The sequence below is a fragment of the Gouania willdenowi genome, chromosome 9, assembly GCF_900634775.1.
Source record: "Gouania willdenowi chromosome 9, fGouWil2.1, whole genome shotgun sequence".
Taxonomy (NCBI): domain Eukaryota; kingdom Metazoa; phylum Chordata; class Actinopteri; order Blenniiformes; family Gobiesocidae; genus Gouania; species Gouania willdenowi.
Genome location: NC_041052.1, coordinates 15,678,762 through 15,693,672, shown reverse-complemented (window position 1 = coordinate 15,693,672; position 14,911 = coordinate 15,678,762). Strand labels below are relative to the sequence as shown.

General features: G+C 38.1%; 1 protein-coding gene across 3 annotated transcripts in view; it reads right to left on the bottom strand.

Annotated features, from left to right (window-relative positions):
* The window catches only part of zmat4a (zinc finger, matrin-type 4a), a 152,008-nt gene extending 137,602 nt beyond the window's left edge, over nt 1-14,406 (bottom strand). For 2 of the 3 annotated variants that reach the window (XM_028458460.1, XM_028458461.1), the window contains exon 1: nt 14,274-14,406. In XM_028458460.1, coding sequence (XP_028314261.1) covers nt 14,274-14,360 — 87 coding nt within the window. In that variant the 5' untranslated portion in view covers nt 14,361-14,406. The remainder of the gene's footprint in view (nt 1-14,273) is intronic. The other variant, XM_028458462.1, reaches the window with a different exon arrangement.
* Between the last annotated feature and the right edge of the window lie 505 nt (nt 14,407-14,911).

The window sequence follows — 14,911 nt, the reverse complement described above, 5'->3', positions numbered from 1 at the left end:
GGGCAATTTTTATGACATGCGTATTTGAAATACAAGGTACTGGAGAGGGAAAAACTGAAGAATAATGGATATGGAAAGATTTGGCAAGGAAAAAGTGTATCATTGCTAGGGATGTCCCGATACAACTTCTTCACTTCCAATACGATACAGATATTGCAGCCTTGCGTACTGGCTGATACCCACTGTTGATCGATACAATATCAACACGAATCATACAGACTTTTAATACTTATTTTGTAGCGTGGAACGATAGAAAAGGCTTGATCAAGTGATGTTACTCAAACAGGAAACAATAGTCAGCAACAGTAGGTATGAGAAAAAACTGACCCATTTATTATTAACCAATTGGTTACATACATTTAAACCTTCAACATAAAATTTACAGTATTCTACAATTGAATAATTATAATATATATCGGAGATTTTAGATTCAGTCCGATAAAATCCAGATCCGATATTGATATTGGATCGGGACACCTCTAATCATTGCAGCAAAATTTGGTTGGATTTTAGGATACATTACATTTATTTTGTAAATGGGGGTACAAAACACCCCCAGCCTGTGAGCCAGATAGCAAAATAATAGGTGACACGTAGGAGGTAGCAGCGCACCTTTGGATGAGAGATCATCCATGCTCAGCAGAGCTAAGAGGGAGAGGAGGAAAGGCGTTTACGAGACAGAAAATGGCGCTACGTACGAGAGTTGACGTTCCCAGCAGTGCACATTCGACCAGAGCATGTGTAGAACTCATGGATAGTGTGGCGATGGTGAGATACGATGATAAAAAAAAACGGGGAACGCAGTGACACTCTGCATGTCCGGGAGGAAGAGTACAGTAAGAAATCCATTCAACTCTGACCCAGATAGTAAAATAATAATAATTTTGCCATCAAAAGCCTGGTCTGTGTTTTTTTATTTCTTTTATATAAGGAAACAATGTTCACATGTTAGAGTTGTCACTAAAGCAAAAAAAAAATAGCTTTAAAGTCACTGACAGGGTTTTTTTTTGAGTAAAAGGCTGTTTTCTCAGCTTTTTGCTCTGAAACTGAAGATTTGTGTAAAACTTGCTCTATTCAACAGCTGATTACAAAAGAACGAAATGAGCCAGAAACAATTTTTTTTTTTTTTTTTGATGAAAGTAGAGGCTCAGATTTCAGATAGTCAGAGTAGAAAATATTCTGTGGGTGTTTAAAATCAGTCAAAATGCTAAAAAAAACGGCTGGTACTGAGGGGGGTAGAAAATCTGAAAATGGCTGGCACTGAATGAGTTAATTTAGAAGCCGTTTTAGCTCATTCCTGTGTCTGATGAGTGCAAAATCATGCTCTGAGTCAGCTCGGACAGCATAAGCAGGTGTTACATGTGATGATGGACGGTCCCGTCAGGACTGGAGCTAATGCCAAGTTATGTCAAGACAACTTCAATGTCACGACAGGTGGCCTTTGTAAATAGATGCCATCCATTTAGAGTGAAAGCTCACTATACCCTGAAGAGCTCACCAGTTGGAGTTCTTGTGCTGCATCTCATTTAACAGACAACCACCCTGGGTAACAGACTTTTAATTGGTCTTAATGCAAGTTGTCAATGGAGGCTTAGAATGAGGCAGGATGCAATCCGATGATGTCTATTCAACATCCAGACGGTGACTGGGACACTAATTACCACCAACACTGGGCTGAAGGAAATCAACAGACAACAGTAATACTGAGTGGATGAAGACTTTGTCATTGTCTGAATAAATTAAGACGTTATAGTAAATCACGACAGTTACTGATGATTTAATAGCACAGAGACACTTTATGGATTGCTGAGGGGGCAGATTAGGTGTCAAAGGGATGTACTAATATTTCTACAACAAGATTTGCATTCCCTCCAATAGTGAGTACCAAAAATAATGTCTTCATGTAAATGTAGCTGCTATGATGCTCTCCTTGAAATACTTCCATACATCTGACTTTGCTGCATGTTCTCCAAATGTATTTTCAAATCTTCATCACCAAACTGCCTATATTAGATAAAATGGTAACACTTTACTTGACGTTTTATACATAAGGCTGTCGTTATCTGTCATTAGAGTGAATAAGGTGTCAAGAAGGCTGTCATTGCCTCATTCAGTGGCAGCCATTTTCAAAATGGATAAATTATAATGATAAATTAAAAAAAAGCTTAATGTAACTGTAAATGATGCACTAGTGCACCTTTCCCTTTGTTGTCATTTTGTAATTATTACAAAAGTGGCATTGATGCCATATATGGGTTTTCAAAAGAAGAAATCCACCACTTTTTTTATAATCTTGTTTCTTTTCTACATAGAGGCACTAGGACTGCACAGTAATCATACCAGCATCATATGTTGTGTTTAAGTCACATGTTTCCTTTACGCCTTCATGTCTCCTCTATACTCGAAACATGTGACTCAACTGATTGGGTCAGTTACAGGCTATCAGGGCCCGGGGGGATCGGGGACACTAGTCGTCTTTAAGTTCCAGCTGACTTTTACCTCGGTAAATGTCACATAATGTCGTTGAGCACATGCAGCTGAAAGAAAAACAATCTCTAATGTATGGTGGTTGAAAAAAGGCAATAATCTTTTTGGTGATTGAGTATCTATAAGAGATGTATGATCTTGCTGAGATCAGTGGAGTCCAGAGAAACTGTATCATTAGCAGCATTTTGTTACTCTTGTGAGCGAATGCAACGTTATTCCCAAAAGGACACATCAGCAAAAAGCACTGGACTTCCCATCCTCCTGTCTCAATTTTATCTTGACTTTCGGGAGGCAAAGCGAGCCCAAATGTAAAATGCAAAGCAATTAGCAGTTATTTAGTATTTGCAACTAAAAGGCCTATTCCGCGTGACCTACGCACCATCCACAGATTTGTCGTGTGAAAACATCAGCACGCACACTGGGCAGGCTGCCTGCTCTCTAGTAATATAATCAGCTTGGTGTTCAGCCAGAGCAGACATTTAGGGCAAAAGTTGAGTTGGTGCGACAATAACAATGTGACTCTGGATGGACTAATGAGATGAATCCCTTCCAGTTCCAGCACAGCATCAAGAAATATTCCTAAACTCAAATAATCATCTGTCAAAAAAAAAAACACAAAATAATCCAAAGTGGACTTGTTGCTTGAACCTGTAGACGCAGTAGGTTCCTCCCAAGCATCCGTTAATCATAAAACCAATTTGTCACACAACCATCCAAACTGACCCATGTTCCCTACTAGTGTATGAACAATCCAACATTTGGTGAGTTCTGCTTCACAATGACAGGAAAAGTCAACATCAAAGGATGGGAAAACAATGTTGCTGTGAATAGTTAGCCTCCAAATAATAAAGATGAAATGCAAACTAAGGAATGATGACTAAAACTAAGATTTTTAAGATAACAATAGCTTTAAAAACTAAAATGAATCCAAAATTTGGAAGCACTTACTTGTAATCTGTGCTATGTCATGCCACAGCACAAATGCAAGCCCTTCCCTTTTCCTCTCTGGCCTGTACTCACATTACCTTTAATTAACCCAGCACAGTTACCTCCAACACAATGGTTCAAAATAAAGGTGCCAGAGAACAGGAACCCCCACTGTACCTGAAGGCAGACATGAACATTTAAGAACAGTCATGATGTAAATACTTGTTAAAATCAGAAATAAAAATGGGTTTTCAATGGGATTTTAAAAACCACAGAAATTGGTTAAAAGTTGCGCAATATAGAGGAAAAAAGACAGAAAAAGTTCAAAATGTCAATATTGGAACAATCAGTAGGAACAATTAGTTTAAACTGGCAAATAACGGGCACAACATATCGTGAATGTGTTTGAATTGGGGAAAAAAAGCATGATATATGGTGAAAAGAGGTTAAAAATGACAAAAATGGGTAAACATATGCAACATTAGGTGAGAAAAGTGGTTGAAAGGGTTTAAAAGTGCCAAAAATGTCTTGAAAGTAGAAAAAATGTGCAGATAAGGCATTGCAGTGGTAGAAATGGGAATAATGTTGCAAAAATGCATTAAAAGGATAAAAAATATGGCAAGAAAAAGTGATAAAAATAGGTTCAAATATGGCAAGTTTGGTGTAGTTGGAAAAAAAAAGTGTAAAAACAAGCAAAACTGGGCTAAGAAAAAAAACTTAGTTTCTTGAAGGATGGGTGGTGCATTGTCATCAGTAAACTTCTGTTTGTCTGTGGTTGTAGCAGCTTGAACAAGCCTGAAAACATGGCTCACATTTTTTGTGGAAAGAGAGAGAGAGATATGATCGTACGGTGCAATGGTTTACCCATGTCAGTGTTATTTTTGCTGTATCAGCTTTCCTTTAATGTGTATACTAACACCCCAAGCATTTCAAAATCATAACACAAATGCTTGTAAGGGAAAAGTTCGATTAAAACGCTTTGATGCTTTGAAGTCAAAACAGTCCACTTAAATCACTTTTGCGGGATTTTACAGAGCGAGATTTTGCACAATATATGAAATATCAGTTTGCTTATGTCTTCCAAACACTTTTGCTACACATTTAACCAGCTTTTTAAGGTGGAACATCTGGTGAAAATGCTTGATATTCTTGCATAACATACATGTAGGTGAGTGTCATAAAACAAATTTTGTGATTTCTGTCTGTTGTATATGTAATCACCACGTTTCATGTGTTGTGTACTCCACTGACCAGGCCAGTCTATCTCCAATCTTCCACACTGTAAAAATTGTATTTCAGCAGTAGTTGAAGTAACTCAAAGTTCTGAGTGAGCTTTAGTGAAGGAAGTCTACAACCTGCTATTCTTTTTTGAGTGAACCTGAATCAATAATGTTTCTTGTGATTTTGCTGTGTGTCTGATAACATGACACCTCCACCTTCTCTAGAATTTTTCTAGGAAAATAAATTAGATTTTGTTTACTTTTATATTTTCTGCAAACTTAAAACGAAATTTCAATTTCGTAACTACAAAATGAATTTTCATTAAACAATAATTTACGCAAGCGGAGTGGTGACCTAATGGTTACGCAAGTGGATTTGTAACCAGAGGGTCGCTGGTTTGAATCCCACTGTGGGTCATAGCGATGGACCCTTGAGCAAGGCCCTTTACCCCAAACTTGTGCTGCTGTATTTTACTTTTGGGTTATACAAATTATTGAGTTGGAACAACTGAAGATTTTAAGTTTGCTTAAAGTTGACTTGCATTCATTATAAGTTGGACTAATGCAAAATATTAATTTGATAACAATTAAATAATTAAGTCAATATGACTTAAATCAATTGGGTTAATCTAATTTATTAACTTTATTTCACATAACTTGAATCATTTAGGTGATACCAATTGAAATTATTCAATTAAGTTGGTCAAACTATTTTCTTTTTTCAGTGCAGTGCGAGCGAAGAATGCACGTCACAGTACCTCTCACACTAACCAAACAATCTGGACTTTAGGGGCCTCCACTATTAAGCTAGATAATTTTATCCTGGCTTTATCTCCGTTAGCGGGCTTCACCTGACCATTCTCCTACTAATCTAGACTACAACTCGCTAGGTTAAGCGTGTTGTTTTCAGCCTGACGACGTGCGCGCTCTTCTGACAGGGGAGGAGATTACAGCGTCAAACTAATCAGAAACACGGAGAAACTGTGGAGAGCAACTTATGTCACAATTGAGGAACAATTCTTTAAAAATATGAAGAAATCAAATCCATAATTCTGACCAAAAGCAACTGTTTCTGCAGTAATAGCAGCAAGTAATTAATGCAGGAATTGATGAGTGTTAATGCTTAAATTAAGAAGAATAAACAGTGAACACTGATCAGTTTCGCTTTCACTTTTACCTTGTTTGTGGCTTTGATGCTGCGTTCATGCAGCCTAAATCACAAGGTGGAATATATAGTATATATAGTTAGTGTAAGGGGTGGGTCATTATTTTTAAATGAGCCAATTAGAAATAATCCCAGTCAAGTTAAGACCTAACAATACCAGTTTGTATTAAAGATAAAGCAAAGTTACCAAAGTTTGACTAGAACTATAGAGGAAAACAAATATCACAACAACAAAAAAACTTCAAACTAAGTTAAAGTTCACACTTTCTGACTTTAACTAACTTTGGCTTGTTTATTTGAGAACCAAAATAAAATAACAAAGTTGCGCTCAGCTAATCCCGGCACTTATTTTCTGTCTGTGTGCTATTTATAGAAAAAAAATTGAGACCCTTCAGTGTTGACTTTCTCAGTAAGAAACAACAGACAAGGGGTGCTCCATCAGGAGGACAACAAAGAGACAGGGCCATTTTTAGTCACGCTAAAGGAAACAATTATTGGTGGTATGAAAGCACGAAGCTTCAAAGTCTCTTTTTTTTTTATGGGCGTCATAAATTACAGATAGCAGACGGCAGGAGGAAAGGTTGTTCGGGAATAGAAAGGATGACTTGCGGGCTCGCTGGAATATTAAAAAAAGGTGATGAGCGAGAGGGCTTTATTATCCGAGTCGGCTTTGTAGTGAATGGATACTTTCAGAGCGTAACAGACAAATCAATTAGGAACATTTTCAGAAAGTTAGAGACTACTCTTGGTCGATGAAAGAAGAAAGTATAGGGTTTTTATTGAACTTGTAATCATGTTGAAGGAGTTTGTTTAATTTGTAGTGATGAAAGGTCTCAAATAAACCTCCAAAATAAAATCTAGAAATTGTTGCTGAAATGATTTGAACATCAAAGGAATCAATCAAGATTTGCATTGACTTACTTTAAAGGCCACTCCAAACAAAGTCCATCAATGCGTTGGCCTTTTCAAAAACCTCTCCAACCCTATGAAGTGCAATCAATGAGGCAGAAGGGGCGCAAAAAACCACGCACAGCGCAACCAACCACTAACCCTACTATTCTTCCATGAAAAAAGTGTTCGGTATGTGGTATGTGGTCACCCCACAGTCATAAAATGGCCCACGTTAGCCAACCCCGTAAAAGTGACCTGGACATGCCACATCAAAAGCACTATTCGCACGGGATTAGTTTTACCTAAGGACCACATGCAATAAATAAATGACCCCCTAACGTCTGCTTTTCATGTAGAGCATTCACACTGGATAACCGAAGCCTGAGAATTGCTGAAATTTACAAACATCTCCCGGATATGATGTCAACACGCTGTGTAAACCAAATTAAAAAACATAAAAAACGGATTGGTTTTTTCTGTTTTATTAATTTAAAACTAGAAACAGGAAAACAAAAAACAAACAAGCAGCGTGGGTCAACGAACGTCACCATTTGCTGATAAAAGTGACTGGCTGATAAATCTGTCAGTCAGGTGTGTATGCTTTCAGCCAATCATATGGCTTCTTACATTTTCTCCACACTTTTAAACCAATTGCAGAGCTACTGATATGTGCGCATTTGCAGGGTTCAAACAAGAGTGAAAAACCCTGCAAGAGTTCATTCATTATGATACTGTTCTGATTCCATAGCAGAGGTGTAATTTGTGTTAAAAATCGATTAATAGGTATCACGGTTCACATCAATATTCGGAAAATTGAATAGCAGTACTTTTTTTTATATATTTATCCTCCAGAAGTGGAGGCGGCGGGTGGGATCTGCTACTACTCTCTACCTGGCCGCCTTCTTCTCTTAAACATGTTCATAAATGATTCCTTACCCCTTTAGCAGTGAAAGAATATCTGCAATATTACGTGAATGTCTGTAAAACTCACATTTTCCTATGAGCTCTGTCTGCTAGCGCATAGCATCTCTTCTTCATTGCAAGAATATCTGCATGCCAACCGACCACTAGGTTACCAGCGCCCTCTGCTGGTCCAAACAAATATCTGACGTAAATACAGTGTAATGACTTTCTTTTTTTTTTTTTTTTAATGTCCAATTGTTAAGGCACAAAATACAATTTTAGTTGCACTTTTAAAAAGAAAAAAGAACTATTATGCAGTTTTGCATTGTTTACTATAGAACCAGAATTTAAATAAATTGGCTTCTTCTTCATTTGTATTATTCCTTTATCTATTTCTAACAAAACACAAACGTGAGCAGCTTTTTATGAGCAAACGCATCCACAGACTGAATGAAAACATGAGCAGGATCAGAAAACTCAAAGATTGAAGGGTATACGGATTCAGATCCTGCCCATTTTTGTCCAAATCACAGAAATGCCTATTCGCATTGGATTAGTATTACCACAAGACCTCGGAGTTCAGGCTAAAGGCCACAATGTTTAAACAGGGGTAAAATTCCTATGATAAGAGTCATTTCAAATGTTTGTTGATGATCTTTCCCACTGATAAAGGACCACAGATCACACCACCTGTGCATTTTTACTGACTGTGAACCCCTTTTATTGAAATGTTTTCCTGAAAACATTGGTTTCTTTTGACAGTATGTGGTCAATTGAAGACCTGTGTGGACTTCTATTGACCACATTCAGAAATTATACTAAATCATATGTTTTTTTTAAATAAATGTATTTGACTATTAAGTCAGTATGAGCTTTTCAAGTTTCAAACTGAATATAACAAAAATAAATAAACAATAAAATATGGAGCTAGAAATGTCTCAAAAAGAATAAATGAACACAGAAATTATATAATAAATTCCCCAAAAAAAAGATTCACAAATGTATTTTGGGATTTACACACAAACATATATATATGTTTGTGTGTAATATATATATATATATATATAGTGTGCGTGCATGTGTGTATGTGACACAAAACACAAAAAGATTTACAATGCACACAATGTACACATAAATAATTGACTGTAGAGGAGCGAAGACTTCTGATTGGCTGCAGATGGCCCCATCAGATGGATGGAATGGAAGATGATGTAACAGGTGCCATTCTTTCTGAGATGAACATCTGATTCAAATCAGAAATCAGGTACAGAGGGGGAGGCACACACACACACACAACCATGGCAGCAGAAGCGTAGGCAGAGGTCCTCCTTGTTCCCACTCCACACCATGTCTTTTATATGAATAAAATCCCATTAAAACTTTCATTCTTTTGTTATATAGCATCTTTCATGTGCTTTGGCTTACTCCGGGATTTACCTAAGGCTTGATGGAAGACCTAGAACACCATGCAAACAACTAAAAAGAAAGTTTAATGAGATTGTATTACTATCAAGGACACACAGTGTTGAGAGGGAACGACGAGCACCTCTCTCTACGTGTCCGGTTATGTGTGCCTTCCATCCTCTCATTTTCTCAGCCTTTAATCCACTCCCTCCTCTCTCTCTATCTCTCCATTTGGCTCAGGTGTGTAGCTGACACAGGAGGGCGGAGATGGCACAGGCATGTATAAGGATGTCTATCCAAAGGAAGTGTAATGCCAAGACTTAATCTGCAGCATTTAAAACGATGAAGTGACTGCCTTTGTGAAGCGATGCAGGGCACATTCATTAGTAACCTCTGTCACTTAGATAAAGTGATGTCGATGAAGAAAGACGAGCTGATCCCGGCTGAACCTGATCCACTCTTGAAGGACTTCCAGGTGCTTCTGTTCACACACTCCTGGACCAGATGTAGCGCGAAGGACATTTGACATTTGTCCCTGCAGTCATCTGACTTTTAAATGATCTGCTGTGATCCTGACCTGCTGTCAGGAGCCTTTTAAATGCTTTAGGCTCCACATTCACCAAATAATAGGATTTTCATTTCAAGATACATTGAAGGGTTTATTGAGCACACTGTGGAGGTAATATTTGATCGACATCAGTGGTTCCCAATCTTTTTGTCCTGTGTACCCCTTTTGCATTTTGTCAAATCATTTGTTCCTGGACGGCATTACTCTGTCACCCTGAAAAACTAATCCATGCATTTGTTACATCTAGATTAGAATATTGTAACTCCCTACTCTCAGGGTGTCCCAGTAACTCACTAAAAAGTCTCCAGTTAATTCAGAATGCTGCAGCTAGACCTGTTAGTGCCCTATCGTCCAGGCAGAACACTCCGTTCCTAAAGTGTCTAGAAGTAGAACAGGAGGCAGAGCATTCAACTACCAGGCTCCTCTTTTTTGGAACCAGCTCACAATCTTAGTAACGGGGGGCTGCTACTCTCTCCACCTTTAAAAATAAACTCGAAACCCACTTATTTGCTAAAGCATATCGTATAATAGCAATAACCTAAAATGGACATGGTCTCATTGTTTTAGTCACAATCACAGACATAAATGATCAACACCTCAGACCACTGCGAGGGACCGTTACATTCAGCACCTACTTATTTACTAAAGCGTACACCGTATAATTGCGATCATTAAAGCGGACAAGCATCCCTCTGTAGTGATCGCTGAGATCACTACGTGCGCCCAGTACAAAACAAAACCTCGTCTGTAGTGGTAGCATTTCAGAGCATGGAGGATGGCCGAAAGACGTTTATTATTAATATTAACCTAACCACTAGGAACAAGTGTATCATAATGTATCATGCTTTTCTGCAGTCAGTGCCTTCTCCTCGCCCTTCTCTCTCTGCTCTGTTTCAGGTGTCGTGAAGCTGATGATGGCAGTTCCTGATCTGTGGTTCACGGCTTAACTAGTCTGAGACACTCTGATGGACTATCCGTCTATCCTGTTCTGTTCGTCCTTCTGTCCACTAACTCCAACCAGTCGAGGAAGATGGCTGCCACCTCTGAACCTGGTTCTGCCAGAGATTTCTTCCTATTATAAAAGCAAAATACGGGAGTTTATTCTTCCCACTGTCGCTAAATGCTCGTTCATGTGGATCTGGTTGGGTTCTTTCTTTCTTACGATGAATTTTATATTGTTAAGCGCTTTCAGATGATTTTGTTGTATTCTGTGGTATATAAAGTTGAATTGAATGTGTACCCCTTCTTCGTATCATAAATACCCTCTCGATAATTTCAAATATACTTTTTCAGCAAGCTCTCCTAAACCCCTAATTGTGTCTCGAACATTGGTTCCCTAAGGCTTAATCTACAAATTTTAAACAATGACTGGAATTTAAAGTGGAGTTTATTTTAAATATATATGTACCATGCAACTTTCATATGATTACTTCAGTAGTAAGTAAATATGGTCTCCTTTGTAAAATGTAGCTAATTATTGTCTCCTATTGTTAGACTTGTGATAAAATTCCCTCTACAGCATAGAAAAACCATGTTTCAATAAAATACAATAAAATTTTGTATTTTATCAGGCAATAGTGCTGTTAGTTTGTGGTTAATTTGTCACAGAAAAAAAACCTAAAAAGGAACTAAGAAAATTTCCCAATTACTTTTCAATACATTTTTAAATTTTTCCGAGTACCCCCTGCAATATGCTCCTGTACCCCTAGGGCAGGGGTCTGCAACCTGCAACTCTGAAGCCTCATGTAGTTCTTTGACGCTTATGCAATGGATCCCTACAGCTACAGAAAATATAAAAATAATGAATTATTTCTTACAGAGGGTATTAATGATAAATGATATTGACACAAAATAAAATTATTAATAACAATTTGTCAACCTAAAAATCACATTGTGCAGTAACATCAACCATCAACTTTCCTTGCATTTAAGTTTTAAATCCCTGGTAAAATAACTAAAGCAACAAAAAGACTATTCTGGAAGAAAGCATGTGCCAGATTAATATGCATGCTTATTATGTTGGAAGAAATTAGCAATTGGCACATGTTGACCAATCATCATCATCGTGTTTATCATGTTTTATCAAATTCAAGTTGTTTTTTATAGCCCTACAAGTACATCAACTAAAAAAAAATTGCTTAGACAATATTATTTGATATAATTTGAACTATGTGCAGAATTTTATACACTGTATCGTCTTCATTGAGAAGGTATTTTTTTTGGCTCTGGAAGGACTTTAGTCCATGTGAGAGGAGGCAAATGGCTTTTTTGAGACTAAAGGTTGCGGACCGCTGCCCCAGGGGTACATGTACCCCTGTTTAGGAACCACCAATCTATATGTATTTATTTGTTTGTCTGTTCGTAGGATTACGTCAAAGGAACAGATAGAGATTTTGACCAAATTGAAACAAAAGATAGACCTTATACATAGGGCTGTCATTTGAACTCGTTAATTGCGATTAATTATTTACAGGAAAAAATAACAAACTAAAAAAATGAACGTCATTAATCGCTTCTTTTTTTTTGCACTCCAAACAGAGCGGAACCTTTTCATTGCGCGCATTACCGGTATACCCATAATACTGATGCACCGGCTACAACAGTAGAACCTGAGGAGAAGACTTTGTGCGCAAAATGTGCAAGAAAGTGTTTGTGGATCAGTGAAGCTTTTCTTGCCTCCAGTGCAGCTTTTCCACCTCAATGCTAACTATGTAGCAGCTAGCACAGACAGCGGTGCTTTGGACGTCAATGATACAATCCACACTGGACAAGATGACAGGGTTCAGAGCCAAAATGAATAAGTCAATGAGTGACAAGTGAACAAAGTTACTGTATAAATGGCGTGGGGATACTACTACAAGAAGTGATTACTTGATGTTATTACAGTACTTAATTTTGTGATGAAATTGAACAATGTTATTTTTGATGTTCTAATTTACAGCACTGTGATTGATGGCTCTGTTTTATCTATCATACTATATATTATCTGAAGGAGAGAAAAATCAAGTTTGGTGTTATTGGTCATAAAAGTGTACTTACTGTTTATGATGTGCTAACATATACAGTAGCACTACATATGGATCTGATGTTTTATTTCATTTCTATTTTCTATTATTTGTAGATTTGACTTAAGTACACATCAATATTTCCCCTGATGGTCTAAACTAAAGGGGACTAGTCTCACATACAGAGGAATGGAAATGGTTCAAGTCTGTTAAAAACAATAATTGACTTTATAAAGTCACTTTGTTATACATCACGTTTTGATCTGCCACAGTAATGTAAATTAAATGAAAATACCTCAAGTTGAGGGCGTTTTTCAGCAACTTTTTAGGTGCTTAAAAAAGAGATTAATTAGATGAATTCATTACATAGCACAAATAATTAATCGCACAATATTTTTCATCTATTGACAACAAAAGTCTTTGGCAAAATGTCAAAAAATAATATCTCGGTTTGTAATTGACCCATCTTCATGAAATTTGACTCAGTTATGTGGGGTTGGCTGCTCAATTACCTTACCGAGTTTTATCCTGATCAGATCTGGATTGCGCATCAAAAAATTGGGGCCCCATACATTTGGACCTACTGTTTTGTTATAAATGAGGATATAATTACCTACAAGCCTTTAAAGTGTAAATGATCATGTTACCATAATCATGATCAATTATCCAGATAACTGCAATATCTGGCAAAGAGGAGATTTGGTGCTGGAGGTTTGTGTAATCATGTTTTATTGCCCTATCCATCCAATGACCCAATGATCCATCTTGCCTTATTGCGGGTCATTCATTGAATTTGATCAGGTTATTGCACTAATAAATCCTCTATATCTGGTTAGCTTTGGGGTAGGTAAAGCCTTTTCCTGCTGCCTTTCAGACAAATCTCCATCAAGCTATCTATACACCAAGCTCTCCTGTTTTATTTCATAATCTACGTAATAAATTCTGCACAATACTACGCAGTTGCATGCAGTATATCTCCATACATCTGGCACACTAATGTATCAACTTCACTTTACTATTTTTTTTTTTTTTTTTACTTTTCCCTCATTTCTTGAATAATTCCCATGCTTGTGATAAAAGGAAAGTTTCCTTTCCATTAAATTCTGTATTTGCGCTCAGGCTGACACTGTGACCCATTTAAAGCTGTTAATCTGATTGAAATTCAGCCCCTGCAGCTTCTCCAGGGGAAGGTCCCTCTCCCAGAGGTGAGAAAGGTGCCTTCAGCACTTTCTATGTCTTTGAATTATATCTTAAATGTCACCTTGAGACAATCCAGCAAGAATTTTCTCCAGCATGCAGATCAACCTTGGGAAACTGGGGCTGCCTTAATATTCATTAGCCTCCAGTTCACACCTGATACAGAGAGGCTGGAGGTTGAACCTCATTTTGAAGGTCTGGATCACTCCGAGGAGAGCTTAGCTGGGATGCTGAGGTGAGGATGTGTGAGATCCCAGAGCAGCTTTTCCAAGTAAAAGCACAAACTTCTCCTTTAGCTTTGATTGTTGTTTTATTTATCAGAGGGGGGCGCCCTCAGGCAGCACCCGGGGGTGTCCCCAGAACGCACGGACTGCGCTGCATGCAACAAGAAGAATGTGAGCGAGTGCAGCTTCTCTGGCATCATCTACAGCAGCATCAGCACCGCGCACGTCCTCTGCAGCTCCTGCAACAAAGTCCGCGTCACGCGTTACGCACGGAGCGCCTACCTGTAACTCCACGCTGTAGCCCTGGTAGCAGTGCGTGGGGAACAGAGCCAGCTGGTGATGCACTTGCAGAGACACGGTGTAATCCATGAACCGGAGGAGGCTGAGACGCTTCTGCTACTGGCAGCGGACGAGCCGCCGCTGCTCTCCGCCCCGCTGCTTCCCATTGGCCGCACGTCAGAGCCAGGAGGCGGGAAGCGGACCTCCGGCCGGGGATGGAGAGGAGAGGAATGTGTCCGCACTCCGAATGGCACAAGTGTGGCATTCACACATTATACTTTAATAGGATTTTCACCCTAAAAGCACCCATCATATCATAGATCTCGACCCGCTTTTTAAAATAAATAAATAAATATCGGAAGATTGTATAACCACAACAATTGCATAATTGGTTCATGGCTGGTTCGTACTGACATTTTTATTTGATTTATTTATTTATCTAAAAAAAAAAAAAAAAAAACTATATAAAGCAATCATTGCTCACAAAGAGATCCCCAATAATGTTAAGAACTAGAAGTAGAAGTAGCGGCAGAACTGTTCTGCACATACTTCCAAGCTATTTCACAAAGAACAAAAGAAATCTGACATTTGAGCAAATGTATATATTTACATATACACAGCAAAATACACACAATTACAAA